The sequence below is a fragment of the Cyprinodon tularosa genome, unplaced genomic scaffold (genome assembly GCF_016077235.1).
Source record: "Cyprinodon tularosa strain WSP-4 unplaced genomic scaffold, ASM1607723v1 ctg315, whole genome shotgun sequence".
NCBI lineage: Eukaryota > Metazoa > Chordata > Actinopteri > Cyprinodontiformes > Cyprinodontidae > Cyprinodon > Cyprinodon tularosa.
The window spans coordinates 246,490-266,085 of record NW_024039025.1 but is presented as its reverse complement, the minus strand read 5'-3'; the positions used below and the strand labels follow the sequence as shown (position 1 = coordinate 266,085).

General features: G+C 36.8%; 1 protein-coding gene across 3 annotated transcripts in view; it reads right to left on the bottom strand.

Moving 5' to 3' along the window:
- The window catches only part of LOC119788367 (cAMP-specific 3',5'-cyclic phosphodiesterase 7B-like), a 33,549-nt gene extending 14,739 nt beyond the window's left edge, over positions 1–18,810 (bottom strand). Inside the window, exons 1-6 of one of the 3 annotated variants that reach the window (XM_038292661.1) lie at positions 18,530–18,810; positions 15,856–15,916; positions 3,536–3,625; positions 1,378–1,541; positions 1,216–1,279; positions 931–1,026 (exon numbers count right to left, since the gene is read on the bottom strand). In XM_038292661.1, coding sequence (XP_038148589.1) covers positions 931–1,026; positions 1,216–1,279; positions 1,378–1,541; positions 3,536–3,625; positions 15,856–15,916; positions 18,530–18,550 — 496 coding nt within the window. In that variant the 5' untranslated portion in view covers positions 18,551–18,810. Of the gene's footprint in view, positions 1–930; positions 1,027–1,215; positions 1,280–1,377; positions 1,542–3,535; positions 3,626–7,587; positions 8,185–15,855; positions 15,917–18,529 lie in introns of those variants that run through there. The other 2 variants (XM_038292662.1, XM_038292660.1) reach the window with 2 other exon arrangements.
- Positions 18,811–19,596: the final 786 nt, after the last annotated feature.

Below are 19,596 nucleotides of genomic sequence, written 5' to 3'. Positions count from 1 at the left end.
TCCATGAAAAACTTCAGGACAATTTCTAATCCGACTTCCCTTTAGTTTTTCTAATCCAAATTTAAAACAAAATGTGGAGACTAGGATTACCTAACTGCATGTGAGATTTTGATCGCTCCCAAATTCTAATCAGTTTTCAAAAACTGTATACCTTTCAAGACAGTGTATTACAAGAATTTTGTAATGCTTATCTGAAGAGCTGTTGACCTCTGATAACCAAGTTTTAAACTTATGTGAATACAGAAAAACAGAAAACATCTCTTGAATTAATTCCCAATGCATTGATTGTGTAAAAACCTATTCTACACTTAATTCACGATCATTAAATAGTCCTGATTATCTTAGTCTATTTTAGCTTTAGTGAATGATGTCATGATAAATAATTTAAAAAGAAAAGTTGTTGGACAAACAACCTTTTTCCATAGAAACTGAAATTTCTATTTTCTAGGAATATGAGCCAGAAAAATCTGTATGAAATATAAAAATATATATTTTAAGAAACTACAAAGATTAATGCCAGGTCTGGTATTTTCTTATGTAGAGTTCTAATGTAATGATAAAAATTTGAAGACCAATTTGTGGCTTTTAGTCTCAGTCAAGCAATATATCACAGCTTTTATTTCAAAACTTGTATTCATTTTAATGGTTATTCATCTGGTTATGTTTCACATCTTTTTGTCAATATTTTACCTGAAAATGGGGAATTTTATATTTAGTCAAACACTGTTATTCTAAAGGTGCTACAGAAATAAAAATGTTTATTGAATGAGTCTAATAGATCCTTTATAGCAGTTTTTAAGCTTTCAACTAGCAGACATGTCAACTTAAAGATTAATTAGCATGAACTAGGAAGTTAAAGAATAGAACATTTTATTGGTATCCTAGCTACAAGAAAAAAAAAAAAAAAGCAAATGTCTGCAGCTAACTTACCAAGAAACCTGTGTAGTTTAACCATATCCAGCTGGAAGTGGTGGATCAGTCCACAAACATTGAAGAGGTGGCTCATCAGAGTCACCAGACTGTTACCTATGCAGATAAAAACATAAAACTTGCATCTTTTAATCCTTCATACATGACAACACAATCGTTCCAAACCATAAAACGGCCCATAGATAAGGATCCCGCAAAAAAACCAAGAGGATATAAATATCATGGGGGGGGGGGGGCATCTTTTGGATGAATGAAATATCAGCAATGATTAAAAACAAAACTCACCATTTGTAAGTCGGTCAAAAAGGAAAATGTCAAAGTTCCACGTGTCTACTTTTGAGAGCATGTGCTGTAAAGAGAGACATTCATCTGAGCTGATTAATTTTTCCACAAACATGAAGAAATCTTATAAAATCTTTGTTTGGAAATTTGTTTTTGTGTCCTTACAGCTGCCTGTCCCAAGTAGTCATCGTCCAGCAAGTGCAGGGACCCGGGAGTGTGGGGCATTAATCCCCTCAGCAGCTTGGAGGCATGGCAGTATCTCTGGAAGCTTAACAATCGCTTAAGTTTCCTCCTTGTGCCGGACTCAACCTCTCCTGGCTGGGAACTTGCTGAAATAAATAAAAAATCAAAGGGTAAAAGTCAAGGACTAAAAGGGATCTGAATTACAAAAAGGGGGAATAAAGATACAAGTTTCCGATTGAGATCAACTTTAATGATCCCCACAGAATTATGATTTTCTTTTTTTTTCTTTTTTAAGAGGAATCTGTAAGACACAACTTTGGAAATAAAATAAAAACATACAAATAATATGCACAACATTAGACTGAAAATAAAAAAAATATATATAATATAATTAATATTCATCCATCCATCCATTATCTGACACGCTTGTCCCGAGTGGGGTCGCGAGGAGTGCTGGTGCCTATCTCCAGCAGTCAATGGGCGAGAGGCGGGGTACACCCTGGACAGGTCGCCAGTCCATCGCAGTAATTTAATATTCCAATCACCCTATTATACAATAGTAACCATTCAAATGCCCCCACTTTCCTTGATGGGTCCTTGGCTGGTCCCCTACAATTACTTTTTAAATATCAATATTTTTGCAGAACTATTCTCTCATGATTTGTGGACATTAAGATCTAAAGAGAAGCGTCAGGTCAGACCCTGTAACTTAGTGTAAGTTATGGAGTCAAGAGTAAAAAAATATGCAAGAGGGGTCACTCCAGTGGCTTGAAGTTTGAGGGGATTTTACTTTGGGTTGGAGGGGAGTGGGAAGGGCCATTTTTAATGGCTGCTACTGTACATCAATCTTGTGTTTAAATTAAATTTAAATTCCAAGACGTTTGACTTTAGCAGTTAAAAATTAAATAAATATTCCAGGTTATTGGACAGAGGTGGTAATTTTAATTATATAACAAAATTATAAGTCCAATTTATCACAATTTTTTCATTCAAACTTAGGTCTATATCCAGAGTGCGAAATACAGGGGGGGTCCAGGGGGGCTCGACCCCCCTGATTAACCCATGAGACCACCTGAAAGCCTCAAAAACAAAATTTTAAGGGGGTCTTAAATTGTGTAAAAAAAAATTTAAAAATAAAAAATTTTTTTGTCACTAATGGTCACTAAAATGTTTTTAAGCTCAACATGTCCAGTATTTAAAATTCAAAACATTTATTCACAAATATGTTCTGTTTTTTGCCAAGTTGAGCCAGCCAATCCTGTTCGTGTATGCAAATTAAACATGTGCGCGCCAAACAGAAGAAAGACGTAAAGTTGACAACAACGTTACGAAAATAATGGAGATGGGGACCCCCCCAAATATTGACAGGTATTTCGCACACTGTCTATATCCTTATAAAAATACATCAAAGTGCATTCTGTTGGTTGATTTTCTAATAAATATAAATCAGTGGAAGGTACTTAGTTTTATTTGGTTATGATGTAATTAATGAAAAGGGTTTCAATGAAAAGGATGAGTAAGATTTTATTTTTATTTCAGTATAATATCTGCTTTTAACTGATCACAACCATTCAAGGAAAAAAATATCTTTCCAATATTTTGCCCATATTATGTCTACCATTTCCTTCCTTCCTTCCTTCCTTCCTTCCTTCCTTCCTTCCTTCCTTCCTTCCTTCCTTCCTTCCTTCCTTCCTTCCTTCCTTCCTTCCTTCCTTCCTTCCTTCCTTCCTTCCTTCCTTCCTTCCTTCCTTCCTTCCTTCCTTCCTTCCTTCCATCCATCCATCCATCCATCAATCATATATAATAAATATAAATGAAATAACTAATCTTACAACCAATACCAAATACAGATGTTATTTAAGAGTAAAAAAAAGGTATTGGAAAAAAATTCTTTGTCATAGAATAAATAAAAAATACTTTTTTTAAAACTGGAATTTGGAAAATGATTTTTCAATGGAAAAAAGCTCTCTCAAAATATTTTTTTTACTCTCAAATATTGATTTTTGCAGACCGTGAAGACATTTTCTCTGAAAGCTGGATTTTTATAATAAAACTTTTTTTCTCTCTCTCTCAAAACCAAAGTCTCTGCTCTCGATTTAGGATTTCTCTCTAAAACATCGGGGTCAAAGAGGAATCTTACTTTTCAGGATCCGCAGATCAATGGGTGGGAAAGAACCTCGTCTCTCTGCCAGCAACACACCAGCATGAACAGGGTTCAGCGTTCCATCAGCTATAAGAGATGGGGGGGGGGGGTAAAAAACATGGCCAGAGAAATAAAGAAGAGGTAATAATATCATATATCAAACAACAGTGGGGTTCTAAGAAGAGAAAAGTGATGCATGTTGATTTTAAAAGCAACTGTTTTAAATTTTGTGAATTTCTGATGTAAAAACCAAAAATCTTCTATGCAACAGCTCTTATAAGCTAACATGCTCTTTGATAAAACGAGGAAATGAGGAACAAAAACAGACAGAATTCTAGAGTAAAGAGGAGAAGTCCACAGAACCAGAGGCCTGGGACAAATGAGATAAAACAGAATGAGGTCCCTACCACACACACAATCTTTCTAGTCTGGAAACTATGGGAATAATAAATAATTTAGAGATCAGCAGTCAGGAATTGGAGCGTAGTTTACCCCTAAGGTTGCCAGTTCACATCACCTCTGAGCTGCAGCTAAAAGCAGCTGGCAGTGGCTTGCTGTCACCGTGGCAACTGCTGGGATCTGCCAGAACCCGCCATTAAAGTTTAGCCTCTGAAAGAATTGAGGCGTCACTTTTTTTTAACTTTGTGGGTAGTAAAAAAAATGGCACCACTTCCTATTTCTATGCACAGTCACATGAACATATACTCAGAAAAGTGACTCACTATTTTCAAGTGGCCTACTTAGAGCACAAAAAGAAGCAAACGGGGAAGCACGGCTTTCCCTTCATCTGGAACATTGGCAGAGAAGACAAAGACAAAATACATTATCTGGTTAACACCATAGAAACTGTTCACTCCTCCAGATTGCAGACAATCTCGATCAACTACACAAACAGCTGCTCTCTTTTGCTCCTCTTTTCTCTGGTCCCTTTTCAACCCATTTTCTCATCGTTCCTGTGTTTACATCCTCTTCCTTATTCTGATCCAATCCGTCTCGCCAGCCCTCTCTGTGCCTTTCCCTTCCCTTAGCGTGGTAGTAACTGGGTCATTGTTTTTCCTGCTGCAAAGAACTGGGTCATTTACGATGAAAATGCGAGTCAATCAGAAAGTGTGCTTGAAGAAGCGAAAATGTGCCCTAAACATGAACACTATTTTGGACATACATTTAAAAAATGAGGTTAAATTGGTTTCTCGATGAGTCTTTTGGCCGCTACCTTATTCAGGGGTCAACACAAACTAGGCGAAGATTTACATCGGCTCATAGCATAGTGGGAAAAGTTTTCGTGCAAGGGGTATTGGTGCACTACACAGAAAAGACACTATAATGAGAAAGATCATTATGAGATAATATTGTAGAAATATTGCAAGGATCAGCCATCAGCCAGGAACTATGCTTAGGATAAACAGCAAAAGCTTGGGTGGTTATCAAGGAATTGTGTACAGTAGGTAGATCTGAGAAATTGTGTGAAAATGTGTCACATTTCCCGTCTAAGTCAATAGTAGGGTTGTCAAAAATATCGATATTCAAAAAAGTATCGATACTGAAACGTTGTATCCGGATACAATACTCGTTTTTTAAAGTATCGATACAGTGCCACCACCAGTGGCACCTAAACAGTCATTCATCTAAAGTGCAGAATAGTGGAAAATGCACTTTCTGAACACTGTGTGATTGAATAATTCTGTGCACTTTTCAGTTTCAGACTTTTTTTTTGTAACAGGTGCAGCTGCTGAGAATTATTTTTGTTTCTTAACCGGTTTGGCTAGCATCATTGTTATGTGTGCAAAGCATAGCAAAGGAAGGAACACTTAATTTTAATTTTATAAGTTTTTCATCAAGCTTGCTTTATATTGTGCACAACATAAAACCTCAAAATATTGTTCTTATTATTGTTTATTGTATTTATTTATTGTATTTTATTTATTAATTAAAATATTTCTGTAGAATTTTGGAGTCTTTGTTTTGGTATCGAAAATGGTATCGAGTATCGAATATTTTCCTTAGTATCGGTATCGAGTTGAAAAGTTTAGTATCGTGACAACCCTAGTCAATAGTAGCAAAACTTCCGGTAAACCATCATGGAAAGCTTTTGGAAATCTTAGGGCATTCCTACTAGAGATAGACTGATACATCCGCCGACTGATATTCATTTTTTTATTTCGATATTGACCGAAACGCATGTCTTCGCCGAATTTAGCAGTCATACCCCGAGATCCTGTTTTGTTTTTTACTCTATTTTTTTAATCAATTTGCACAGTCTTTTATTTTGTGCTTTTACGGCACTAGTGGCTCATTTTTTCTTTTCTTTTTTGACAGTAGACTGACAGGAAAGGGGGTATGAGAGAGGGGGATAGACATGCAGCAAAGGACCACAGGTCAGATTTGAACCCAGGTCGGTCGAGGGCTAAGACATGGGTCGTACGCGCTAAGCCCTGCGCCACCTGCACCCACATAACTGTTTTGTGTTAGTTTTGTTTAAAATGATGAGCAACATTTGGTATTATGTCATTTTTGATCCTGTAAGTGGAGGAAGGGAGAGCAATATCAGCCCCTCATAAAAACCGGCAGAACATATTCGTGAATGGTTAGACTGATTAGACCGATATTAAAATAAACTGTATCTGTTGATCTCTAATTCCTACATATATGGCTTTACGTTCTTACAATAAAAGATTAGATCCAACTATGACCTAATATCTTTTTTTTTAGATCAGCACAGAATGGAAAAAAAGGGAAATAGGGTGTCCTCCTAGATACTGTATATCAAATTCCTCTTAGCTCCAAAAACTACATTCCTTTATTCAAAATACTTGATTTTTCTACTTGCAACTTGTTAGCTGGACACATTTTTAGAACCTACTCCAACAGGTTCTTTCTGCTTTACTTTGTCCGATCTGCTCCAGAACATGTAGAGAAGTTACAACCCCTGTTCCAGCAGCTGGAACTTCCCTACATGTTCTAACAGAGATTGTATGTAGTGTAAAATAGTTCATATAAACAAAAAGTGTTAATCAATCAAGATCCATATTCAAGATCCCAAATTTTATTGCAAACAATCCTTGTTTCCAGGTTTATGATATTTTAAGTCTGCAAAAAAGTCTGCAGTTATCCTGCAGAGGAACTCTAAAACTTTTTTGTACTTCTTTAATTGCAGGACTATATACGTGTGTGATTGTATGAGTCTTCTTTAAATCTAAGGGGAAAATTTGCAGACAATTCTGTATTCTCAATATTATGAGTCACTGAAGGGAATTTCTGATTAATCAGAATTTCAGAATTAATCAGCAATAGTTTCTGATTGACAGCTGAGATACAGTCACTATCAGTGGGGCTGTTTACTGTCATATCTAATATTTAATGTTTGTCTTTTTCTCTTTATCATCATGAGATTAGGTATAAACTTTAACCTAATCATCCACATTCTTCTGAGCATATAGATGTTGATTAGCAGATGATACTGCAGCTTTATTTATTGTCTCATCTCCTCAGCTGTCAGATCGCCTCGGAGTATCCACCTACGTCATTTGAAAACATGCGTCCAGAGGCACGCTTGTCAGGGTTAATCTGTCACACACACATCGATGCAGTTTTCAGAAAATGCAAACCTGAACTCAAGCATGGGGGCAGGAGAGGGAGCTCTAGGTCTCAATTTCATGCACAAACCAAACAAGAACTAAAGATTAAATCTAAAATTTTATTAAACTGCAAAAAATATGTTTTTAAAGTAGTATAAGAGAGAGAAAATGAGAGATCTGAGACATAACATCTGATTTATTGATGGGTCACAATAAGCTGCTCTTGGTATCCACTAACTGCTGCCCACTTAATTCAGAATCAGAAATACTTTAATAATCCCAGAGGGAAATTACTTAAACACAAGTTGACACACATTATAATAATAATAATAATAATAAATCCAATTTTGTACCGCACTTTTCATTAAGAAAAATCTCAAAGTGCTACACAGTGCAAATAAAATCAAAGATAAAAATTATGCGTCATAGACAGTGTTTATCAGATCCATGTTTCCCACAGGCTTTATTCTTTACCTTCCAGATATGTACTGCTGTTCCCTTTGATCAGCTTCAGCTGTTTTACCTCGCCAACGTCCTCCTGTTCCTCTTCCACCCAACAGCTGCCTTCACCTTTCTCTGGCCCCTGCGGTCCTCCCCTGCGAGCTCTCCAAGCCTCTTTGAGCTGTCGGATCAGAGCTGGAAGCTCCAGGGCCAGCGACAGCCCAGCACAAGAAATAGGAGGGGGCCACATTCGTGGACCGGGAGGCTGGTCTGGACAGACCCTGACACCAGGATCGGAGTCCCGCATCCGAAGATCTGGACTCCAGAGCCCCTCCACGAGTGGCATTAACACCACAAAGAAATAGATGATGCAGAGAGAGGAGGGAGTCAAGGAGGATGACAGGGACAAGGAGGCATGGAAGAAGGAAGAGCTCAGCATCAGATTGGGATCAAAAATAAAAAGGAGGGTCAACTAAGAGTGAAACAACTCCGGATTCAGGACAGAGTGTCACAGAAAGAGACAAGAAGCAGTGAGGAGATTCAAAGCAAGCAAAAAAAATCCATAATTTTAAAGCCCTAAACCAAAGAATCTGAAAAGAATGTGCCGCTATCCAGTTTGAGAGTCCAGAACTGGCATTCATGGTCCCGCTCAGTCTGTGATGTTGACTCTAAAAGCCCCTCCTCTCTCAGCGCAGAGCTCTCTTACACACTCTCCCTCTAACATGCTGCCCTCCTAACAACATGTTAAGCGATGTGGCTGACAGCCAGTCTCATAAGTGGCTGTCACAAATTAATTCTACTACACACATTTTCATTTCATAAACTAATCTACGAAAATATCAAGTCTTTCTGTAGTGGCTACATTTCTTTCCTGACAATAAAAATTATCTTCACCACTCTTGCAGGACGTGAGGTTTCTGACTTGTTAACCCTTCTTAAGAACTGAGGCAAAACAAATACAAAAAATTACAACAACAAAAAGAAAAACAAAGAGATGGTCCATCACATCTAATAAATCCGTAGTGACAGTCGAACTTACAAATAACCTTAATGGTCAGAAAACTGTTTTTACTCATCCTACTCCATTAAAACTTCTAATGCGCTGCCATGCGCACCCCTGAAGCAAAACTGCTCACATGACCTTAACTAAACACAGGACATTAAAAGAAGCCCAATTAAATTATATAATATAACCACAAAATATAACCAAATGCTTAATAAAATAAACAGTATATCTCAATAACTATTTTTCAATCAGATTATGCACTTTCTGTGCATATATTTCACTTAAATCAGAAAAAGGGATTTCATTCACCTATTTTCCAAACCTAAAACAAATAGATATGTAAAAACTAAAATAAAAAAACTTTAAATGTAATGGGGTAATGTAGTATGAATTTTCCCTGCTGGGTTTCATGAAATACAAAGAGTTTAAACTTGCACAGAGGAAAATAACCCTGCTAATGTCTCTTCATGTGTGTTTGGCTTGATGACATCACAAAAGTTAATTTGAGTAGCTAAATGAGATAGTTTGCCAATGGAATTAGTATTTTTAACTCTTAAAATGAGATATGAACTTGAAATAAGACAATGCAATTGTGTTTTCTTATTTTAAATGTAAATTGTCTTGTTCCATTGGCAAAATGTGTCTTTTATCTCCACAATCCAAGATCAAATACACTTATTTTAAGAAAAAATTACATATCTAGATTTCAATCTTTTCCAGTTTGGAAATGCATCAGTCTGAATTCAAACTACTTCAGCTTACATGAATAACCTCTCCTTATGACTTACTTTATACTTTATACTTATACATCTTCAGAAACCAGATTCAGAGAGACATCTTCCATGAAGCCGAGATGCACAAAATGTACGACACAAATAGAACGAGTATAGCTGCCAAGTAATGTTTTTTCCCCCCCTTTATTTTGTCCCCCAGTTATTTTGTCTGGTTTTTACTCAAAAGATGTGGATGATATGGTAGGCTCTTACTGCAAAGACATGCATCCATGTCTGCTTGGAAATTATTCCCACTGTGAGTAACAGGCGAGGCAGCAGTGCAGAAGTCCATGTTCTAATGTCTGGCTCACTCATTTTGCTGCATTCATTAAGAATTCAACCAAATACAAAAGAGGTACTGGACGGTGCTCCATAATAAAGCTGGATTTGATTTACAGAGAGGAACTTCTTGACACATAAGAAAAATAAAATAAGGATGAATACTCACAAGAAAAAAAAAAAACATAGACCAGCCTAAATCAACTCTGACCCCTTGGCTTCAGCCTTGCGTGATGTTATCAAAGGTATTTTTTGCTGGAATTTTTCATATTTATTAAAATGTATAAATATATAAAGAAAAATCTACCATAGCATCTTTTATATAAAATATCTGAGGTGAGTTTGATTAATATTTTTCTAACAAAGTGTTTCGTAGTCTCAATAAAACTTTTTTCAGTGGACAAATGACCCAGTGCAGGTGCTTATAGAGATTATAATAATAATAATAACTGAACTGTATTGATCTCACATTGGAGAAATTTATCTCTGCCATTGTGGGGCACCCGGGGAGCTGTGTGGGGTTAAGGGTCTTGCTCAGGAACCCAGAGTTGCAGTCTGTGGGATTGGGGCTCGAACTTAGAACCTCAGGATTCAAAGCTTTATGCCCTAACCGCTAGGCCGCTACTCCCCTTAAACAATACTAAACTCTGTTTACACTGTTTTATACTTAGTCGTGAAGTATTCACTGCTTGTTATCCTCTTTTCTCTCCCCCCCTTTTGCTGTTCAGCTACCGAAAATTAAAAGCCCATTAGTGACACAAAAACCTAACAAAAAAAAAATCTTCCTTATATCCAATAGTTAAAATTTACAGAACAGACTCCTTTTAAACACAGAACGTATTCTGCTGTAAAATGAGCACAGGTGGAGAATAAACTATTAGAAGAGACATTTTATGGGATTGGTTTGGTGCTGCTTAAAATTCTGCAACCCAGTAACCCAGCCTCGGGGATCTGAGAAATGCAGAATAATATGAGTTTAGTTAAACACTCAGTGTGTGTATAAAATAAATAAATAAATGGCTTGAAATCAATCAATGAAGAAAAAAAAAAAAAAAAAACAAGGGTTCAGCGACTGGTTTTGTTGAGCTTGACTTGGTCTCCTTGAATAACTGGCAACAGAAGCCTGGCCAGAAATTGACCGACTTGTAAGCAAAATGACAGAAACAGGAAACAACCAACACAGCTTTTATAAGTCCATGCTGATTATTTTGACATCTGCCAATCTCTAGGATACGATTTCTGAAGCCGATACTGCTTTTTCTACTGCCATTTACCTGACAGAAATAACACAATCACAACAAATGTGGACAAGTCTCAATTTAAATAAAAAAGAAAGATTTGTCACCAAAAAAAAAATAAAAAATTAGGATGGATAGCAAATGGATCTGAATACATGGCTGCCTAATACACTAATGAACCGGTAAAATGGATACATGCATCGTCTGATGCAATACCAGAATATTAGCCAACCGATGCTTAGTCTACCTCTAGTTTAAATAAATAAAAGCTTAAAGAATGCAGTGCAAAAACATACCAACACACTCACTGACATGCAGACACTTAGTCTTTCCGAACGGCCTTGAACATCACACATCAACAGCAAGAAGCTGACGATAAGAAATGGCATGAGGAAACGCTGCTTCTGTAATTCAATTCAGTTTATTTATATATTGCCACTTCACAGCACATGGCATCTAAAGGCACTTTACAGAGACAATACAGTAGGATTGGTTGAAGTGAATTAACTGCACTCTTTATAGTAAAATATTGGATATGTAAGTGAAAATGTAAGCATCACTTCATTAAAGACAGATGCATAGAAAAGTGAAATAAGCTTACTGCATTTTTTAGATGATTCTTGGTTTAGACACTCTTAACTTACATGAATGTGCAACCGGAAAGCTCTTGTAGAACTTAGCAAGAAAAATAAAATTTAACTATCTGATTCTGTTGTGGTGGAGCAGAAACAGTCAAAACTTTCCTCTTATTCATGACTTTAGGCATGAGGTACACACCTACACCAGGCTGTCTTACTAACCTAGCCTGAAGAGAGGTAGCAAAACGTTGAATCAAAACTGAGCAGCCAGGCAGCTCAGCATCCAAAACTGTAAGTATGATAAAAAGCTGTCCCCACTTCTATTCACATTTGTTTTGTTGCTAATCTGATCTTGAGAAATCGTTGCAGTCTTTAAAGTCACTAATACAATGCAGCTTTTGTTCTACTTTATAAGCACAAAAGACTCCAGGGACTTCAAGAAAATGCTTTAAGAGGGATCTTAAGGGTGGTGTAGATCGGTGTTTCCCAACCTTTTTTTTTACTTGTGTACCCATTTTGGGAATTTTTTTGTAACATGACTCAAAAGTACTGAAGATTGTCCAAAATTATAATGTACCATAATTTAAATTAAGACTATTTTACTTCATCTTTTAATTTGAGCATTACATTTTTATTTAAAAAATGCTTTCCATCCCAAAAAACAAACAAAAAAACAAACAACATAGGTATGTTTCCTGGAAGTTTGTAAAGAATCAAAATATATAATAAATAAATCAGATTATAAACCTGCATTTATAAAACTGGAGCTCCTCTGAGTAACTCCCTTATAATCATATATAACTATGGTCCTCACAAAGCAAAACAGATCAGTGCCCTATTTTAATTTACAACCTAAGAAATTAAATATTTAATGTACCCCTTGCAATGCAAACAAGATTTCCTAAGGAAGGGTTCGACCACTTTTACAACCCTAGGAGCCATTTTGTCCTACTGTAAGTCCAGCTAAGCAAAATTGGATGACAGCAACAAAACCAATAGATTTTATTTTCATAGAAGAAAATCTACATTTATGTAAAATAAAAAAGTATGTTCTCTTTATGTTTGTTTCCTTGAAAATAATGTTAAAATCCTTACAGAAAGGAAAACATCATTTTTAAACTAAAAACATATAATAACTGAAAAATAGATATATCTTTTACACTTAATGTAAAGAACTGTGAAGGCTAACATTTACAATTTATCTTTACTATTCAGTACACTGCTCAATTCTTTATTATTTTCTCACTAAAATACAAAGAAGAAAACGTGCAACCACAGAATATAAATACCATCAAAGGAATAAAATTCTCTCGGATCCAAAAATTAAACATGAGCACACCAGACCACTAGGGGGAGCCGAACACCATGTCAGACAGATCCAACAAAGACATTAACAGAATGAGCAGAAAGTTGCAAAGATGTTTTCCTTTTTTTTAAAACAAGAGACGTAGGCCAAATCCCAAACCGCTCCATAACCACTAACCCTTAACTTTAAAGGGTCACTCGCAATGAAGTCTCCCTCGCAGCTGTGGAAGGCGCCTTGATTGGGGGGAGGGGAGGTATAAACGGGAATGGAACAATTTCTTTCCTTCAACAGAAAAGGAAAGCAGTCAATGACACCCCATGTGTGTGGCTGTAGCTTTATGGTGCAGGTTAACACAACATTAAACAGTTGCCCCTTTCTTAAAACAACTGTACAGTCAAAAAACTAATTAATCACAATCAAACTTTATTGATTTCACACTGGAGAAATTCACTTGTGCATCTTAACACGTCACGTGGTTCCCGACAAGTCAATCACATCAACGCTTCTCCCTCCCCACTTTGCACGTACCCTGACACATGAACGAATCGACCCCCCAAATGCTTGTGCAGGCGCGAGGACCAGTGACGTCAGGTCAACTCAGTCACATTACCTAGTTCGAAGCCATAGTCGGTCTGCGAGTTACTCTCTAGTAGCTCTATACGGTACAAATTGTGATTCCTGTGTGTTTTTTTGTAGGTTATGACGACACGATCAGCCAGCAACTACCCAGCTCGACACCTACAAAGCAAGGACTTTTTAAGCCCCTCCACCCCTGCCGCTATTCTGGCTTCACTCCACGGCTCTGATAAGTAATTACCGTATATTCAAACAAACATGGCTTTGACCATCAAAGCCCATACTGTCAATGTAATGCTTTGGGGGGAAAAAACATGTTTTGTCGGTATATGTTTTGCTTGTTTGGGTATGTTTATGCTTGGTTTCCTACAAGACTTTTGTTAGCAACCACAAGCGTTGCTGCTCAGGCTGTTAACTCCTATATCCCAACATCGCCATCAAGACCGCCTTTGACTTGTTAAAATATTCACATCCCTGTGGTTTGAATGTTGCAGTTGACAAACAATGGTTCAATTCAATGAGAGGCATGATACAGAAACAGGACTATATTATAAACAAAACCATGTTAGAAGCCGGCATGCGTCCGTCTATGTTCTTTGTCTGTCTGTTTGCTATATGTAGTATGTTTAATGTCTAAATGTCTGTCTGGGGTGTAAAATATTTGTCCGATTATGTTTCTATAAACATAAATAAACTGATTATTTGGTGAATTTAACAGCAGATAATTAGATTACAGTTATGTTAAAGCATAGATTAATACGGCAATAAACCTAAAAATCCCATGGATAACTGGACTCTCTCTATGCATCCAAGTCCAGACATTTGATAAGAAAGGTCTGCAGGAAACCTGTTGCAAAAAGAGTCGAATTTTTGCACGTACTTATAATTTGGATGCGTTTTGAGTAATTCAGTAATGTGTGGGACCAAATTCATCAGCAAATACTACAAGACAAACAATGACAAAACTTTCTTAAAAAAGAAAATACAAATAATGTGCACAAGAAATATGATCTGGTCAGACAATTTCTATTAGGAAGTGTTTGGTTTTAGTTATGCTGTTTCTGTTGTTATGCCAATGCTGTCAATGTTTCTGTGATTTTTGGAGGTGAACTTTGGAAAGAAAAGCTGAAAATATAAGCAAACTGTTGTCTCCTTGTTCAAATGTGTGTAAAAGAGGGAAAACTATGGGTCACTTTATAAGAAATGTATTAATTAATATATTTACAACTTAATATGTCTTGAAATTAACATATTAAAGGTTAGAAAATCTATTAATACTTGAAGTGCTGTACTGTAAACCCTCCCCGTTCCCGCTCAACATTAAGGTCCAAAAACTGGTTCCGAGTTCCGTCCAGAGGCAAACGGAAACAAAACAGACACACATATATTTCACACACTCACACACATCATGATTCAGAAAGGTATAAATAGGGCTCAAATAGAGGGCCATATTTGGGGGGAAACTGAGATGTCTGATGATGTAGCACTGAACTTATGAAGTGTTTATGACAGCTCTAGGAATTCAAATTGTAAATAAATGTTTCACCCCTCGGTAGGACAAATTGTGAATCTATTTCAAGTGTTTTTCTTTCTTTCATAAGAGATTTCTACCAATGAGCTTCCACAATGGTTGTGTATTTTGAAAAATACAGGCTGCTGGAACCCGATTTTTCCAAGATCTCCTACCGCACCTTTAAGCGCACTGCTCTAACCTTTAGGCCACCACTCATTTTGGAATTACTTTTTTTTCATGAACTAACATTTGATTTTCTGTCAGTATGACGAAGATGCAGCAAACCAGCAGAATTTACATTCCATCACCAAGTCCAGCGAGCTTGCAGCGGACATACCACTGGCCCTTCCCCCTATGTGGTTTGGGATGACACTTAATGTGGTGGACCCTCAGTGAGAAGACAAATTGAGGATTAGTGCTCAGGGGAAGGTTTGGAATTGGGCCATAAACCTCCTACAATATTTAGGAGCCGCTGTTCTCTCATACCAGCATACCCATACTCAATACGCATGCGCAAAACGTCATATTTTTCTTTTGCTCCTTTAGTTTTCTAAGAAAAATAGACTTTAAACTAACTTGACAGGCGTTTATCCCTTTAGTAATGTACAAAAAAAAAAAATATATGGTCAGATTGGCATACGAATATAAAACACCGAAACGTAACTAATTAAATAGTTTTTTTTTTGTACATGACTGAAGGGATACACGCCCGTCGAGGTAGTTTAAAGTCTATTTTTCATACAAAACTAAATGGACTGACTGTGGGTATGCCGGTCTGACCGGGTATGCTTATCTGACAGAACACCACCCATCTAACTAGATGTTTGACTCCCCCTAGTGGACTGCTGCACTACTGTTTCTGGTGTGAGCTCTTTTTTTTTTTTTTTTTTTTTTCGATTTGTGTTTTTTTTACCATATTTGTAGCAGTTTGCTTTCCATGTAGGTTTTTTTTTGGTTTTGTCTGATTTTCTGTAACGCTACACATCTCTCACTTTTTACACAGAGCAGTTCTGGAGCATTAAATGTTCTTACCCAGCATGCGAAACTGTATGACATTCTGCTCCAACCATTTAAATGAGACACCTCCACACCTCTGTGGCAAAGAGAGAAACAGAAAGGGGGGAAAAAACGTTTCTGTATTAGTATTGGTTTAGCTAAAAATTCACACTGCACTGAGAGATCAACAGTGACCCTTATGAATGAATAAACTGTGAAGCTAAAAGTCATGAGAAGAGCCACTGAGCTTTCTCACACTCATGTGATGCCTGGAAAACAAGGACAACGTATCCCAGAGGCTGTTCCATTAATGCTTTAATCTTATTTATTCATACCCAAGTAATAGCTTAAAAACTTTAGTGATTTAAGTAGTTTAACTGTAACTTATGACGTCCTCTAATCAGGCTAAGATCTATAAGTGATCCAACACGGGTTTATGCAAATACATGTTCTAAATTTCAAACCTGTTTGTTTTAATTTAAAATAAGTTTCAAACCAGAGTAACTGAGGCACTAAGTGACCCTGGCATCTGCTGTCCCAGTATCAACATGTCTGTGTTTGGTACAGTGACACTGGAAAAAGTGGGTCAAGCGGCACAGTGCCACACACTGCAATGATCTGCAAATTAATCACATGCTTCCACATGGCTCAGCCTCTTGGACAGTGGGCTTTTTTTAGTCATTCACTATCAGAGGTGTGTTTGTATCAACTTCAGGTCACAAGATCGTGCTTTTTGTTTTTCCTTGTCTTTAGCAAATACTGATAACAGAACAGAGAAAACATAATCATTTACACACGGAACGAACCATTGTATTCAGTATACCATTAGACAGTTTAGGTATGTTTGAGATAACCAGCACTCTGGGAAGCTAACTGCCTTAAGCAAAATAATTTCAATAATTAGTGGGCTTTTGAATTCTTTCAGTCCAATCATCTCAAAAATGTGAAGAGTTGGAAAAAAGCCAAGTTATGAAAACACGGCGGTCTACCTTTACCAATCAAAGCTCAAGTGGGATAATCTGTTGATTGGTTAAATATTAGTGATGCACTCCACATATCTGACTTTTATAGTGGAGAAGAAGCTGTTGTTTATAGACCCCACACATAGTTTTTTTTTTTAAATATAAACGCAGTTTCTGAAGACTGAAAAACACTTTTTAGGGCTGAAAACTAACACTGCACATCACCCAGCGCTATATAACTCCACTATTCAACAAGGTAGTGGCAGCATCATGGATAGGAAAGCTGACTTCCTGATCAGATAACCCCTGGAAACTTCCAGGCCAGTTCCGGTAAGAGGAGCCCAAAGATGTGCTGAGGGACTATATATTTCTCCGTCTGGCCTGGAAATGTCTCATGACGTTGGGGAGAGGAATGTCACGGGTTCCCCCTGTAACCTGATCTCAAATAAGCAGAAGACAATGGATGGGTGAATTGATTTACAACCCATTCAAATGTTTACTTCACAACCTGGCAGTAGGGCGTTTCACAATTAAATAAAATCCTAATTAAATACATTGAATTTTAAATCTGGCATCATTTTGGGGCGGTTTCAGCTAAAATAGCCTTGGGACACATTTAGACTGGAGCCTGATAAACTCACTGGCCTGATAAACACTCAACAAATTGTCTGTTATCTGCAGTCTCAGCCCTACAGAGGAAGACACATGTACCTTGAACAGGAGGATATGCATGTGAGCGAACGCACTGTTTACTGGCAGGCAGGAAATGGGTGGATGGAGGTAATCCAGACGCAGTGACATCCTCCCCACGTGCTTATGACAGAATTACAATATAACAACTTGTTATGGGGGCTTTCTTATCTCTATATTTCTTATAAAATATCATATTATTACACTAAAGTATTATTTTAGCTGAAAATTTTTGCTTTTTGATAAAAAATAAACCTATAAATAAATATTGGTTTTATAAATCTTTGTTATAGAAATATGATCGCATGACAATCTCACACTTAAACTGAAAGACACGTGAAGTGTATGAGTTAAAATGCAAATCAAATAAATATCTGTACCCATATGGAAATGTCAGAAATATTCTATCCTTTAACCAACTTTTTATCATCTAATAAAAAGGACACACCACATTGTGAAATACATGTTTTAATGGGAAAAAAAACTACAATTGTCAGCTAATATGTAACAGTGAGAGATTTATTTGAATGGTGAAGAGAAAATTGTGTGAAAAAGTCCTCCGTATCTCAAAATCAGAGAATCATAACATTTCTAATCTTGTTTTCCTATTTCATAAACATGTCTATTTATGTCTTAGTTAATGTTTGCACCATGTACTCTATAATATAAACACAAAGAGCGAATCCTTTTTGTTCTATAAGGCGTTCACCATCTGTTTGCATGTTTTCTGCAGTATCCCTGCTGCAGGTAGACTGCTGTAAACTGAAGTGACCCATTGCAATAATAACATTAAGAATAAACAGAACCTGCTGCACCCTGTCAGAAAATTAAGCTAATCTTAACTGTCAAATACATCCTTTAAAAAGGTAATTGGTGTTAATATATAAGCTTAAAAATATATTATTATATTAATATGTTATTACAATGCTTCCTCATAGACTAAAGTTTCCTCATGTGACTGGAGAGACTTCACAGGTCATTAAAGTGTGACAGTTATATCGTCTATGAGGTTTCAGCAGAACCTTCCCAATAACAGAACATTCTATAGTTGTACATACCTCGACCATTAAACAGGACATTTAACCATCCCGGCTGCTCAGGCGCAGGAAGCTGGCGGTGTGTTTTCATGTCAGGAGGAGAACGGCAGGAGAGCTCCGCATTCGGCAGAGAGGAAGTGGCACCTGTTTATAGACCCAGCTGTTTCATGCTCGTCGAGTGACTGACCTTATTCACCCTGCGTGGGAGCAACAGGAGGGTGTTTGAAGGGAAAACCTGGCGGTGTTTTCCCCCTGCAGCTCCTGCCCGCGTGCTCTGCGTGTGTATTTGATGGTGAGCTGAACCGCAGAGAGCGGGGAGGGGAGGGGCTACTTTGTAGCCATTGGTTGTAGCATCATGGGGGGTGGGACTTTAGCTGAAGAGGACCAATCCGGGACAGGCACTGTCACGGCTTTCATTTTGATTGGTTGTTTAGAAATGTTGGTAAACAAGGTTTTTATGTTTACTACTCAGATGAGATTCATTTAATCGAGCTACTTGCCTTCTTTGGTTTATTGTGATCTAACAAAAAACACATTAAACGAATAGTAGAAAAGTTTTACCTTAACAGATTCAAGTAAATTAAGGGCGGCTGAAAGTATCTGACATAATAATCGTGTGTCTTCATGGGAAAGGTGTTATAAGTTTTTTTTTTAGAAAACAGAAATGAAGAGCTGGCTCGCCGTTTTTGATGACTTGAGGGGTTGTAATTATTTTGATAATTAAATATAAATCATTTTACAGAGAAACTGTACATTGGCTTAAAGGATTTCTTTGAGCTCTTCGTTTCCTGGTGTTTTTAAAGAATCAGTTTTAAGAAGAGCTACAACTTTCAAATAAGCTCTAAATAAATGCAAAGTTTTACGACAGTCATTATTTTTATGATATTTGACCATTTTTGGGTCTAGGCTTTGTGGTAATATTTTTAAGATTTATATTTTTGAAAATCCTCTGTTTTGTTTTTTCCAAAAACTAATATGTATATATATATATATATACACACACACATATGTATATGTATACATATATACACACACATTAGTTTGCAAAAAACAAAACAAATGTTGGATTTGTATTATTTATTTAAGCG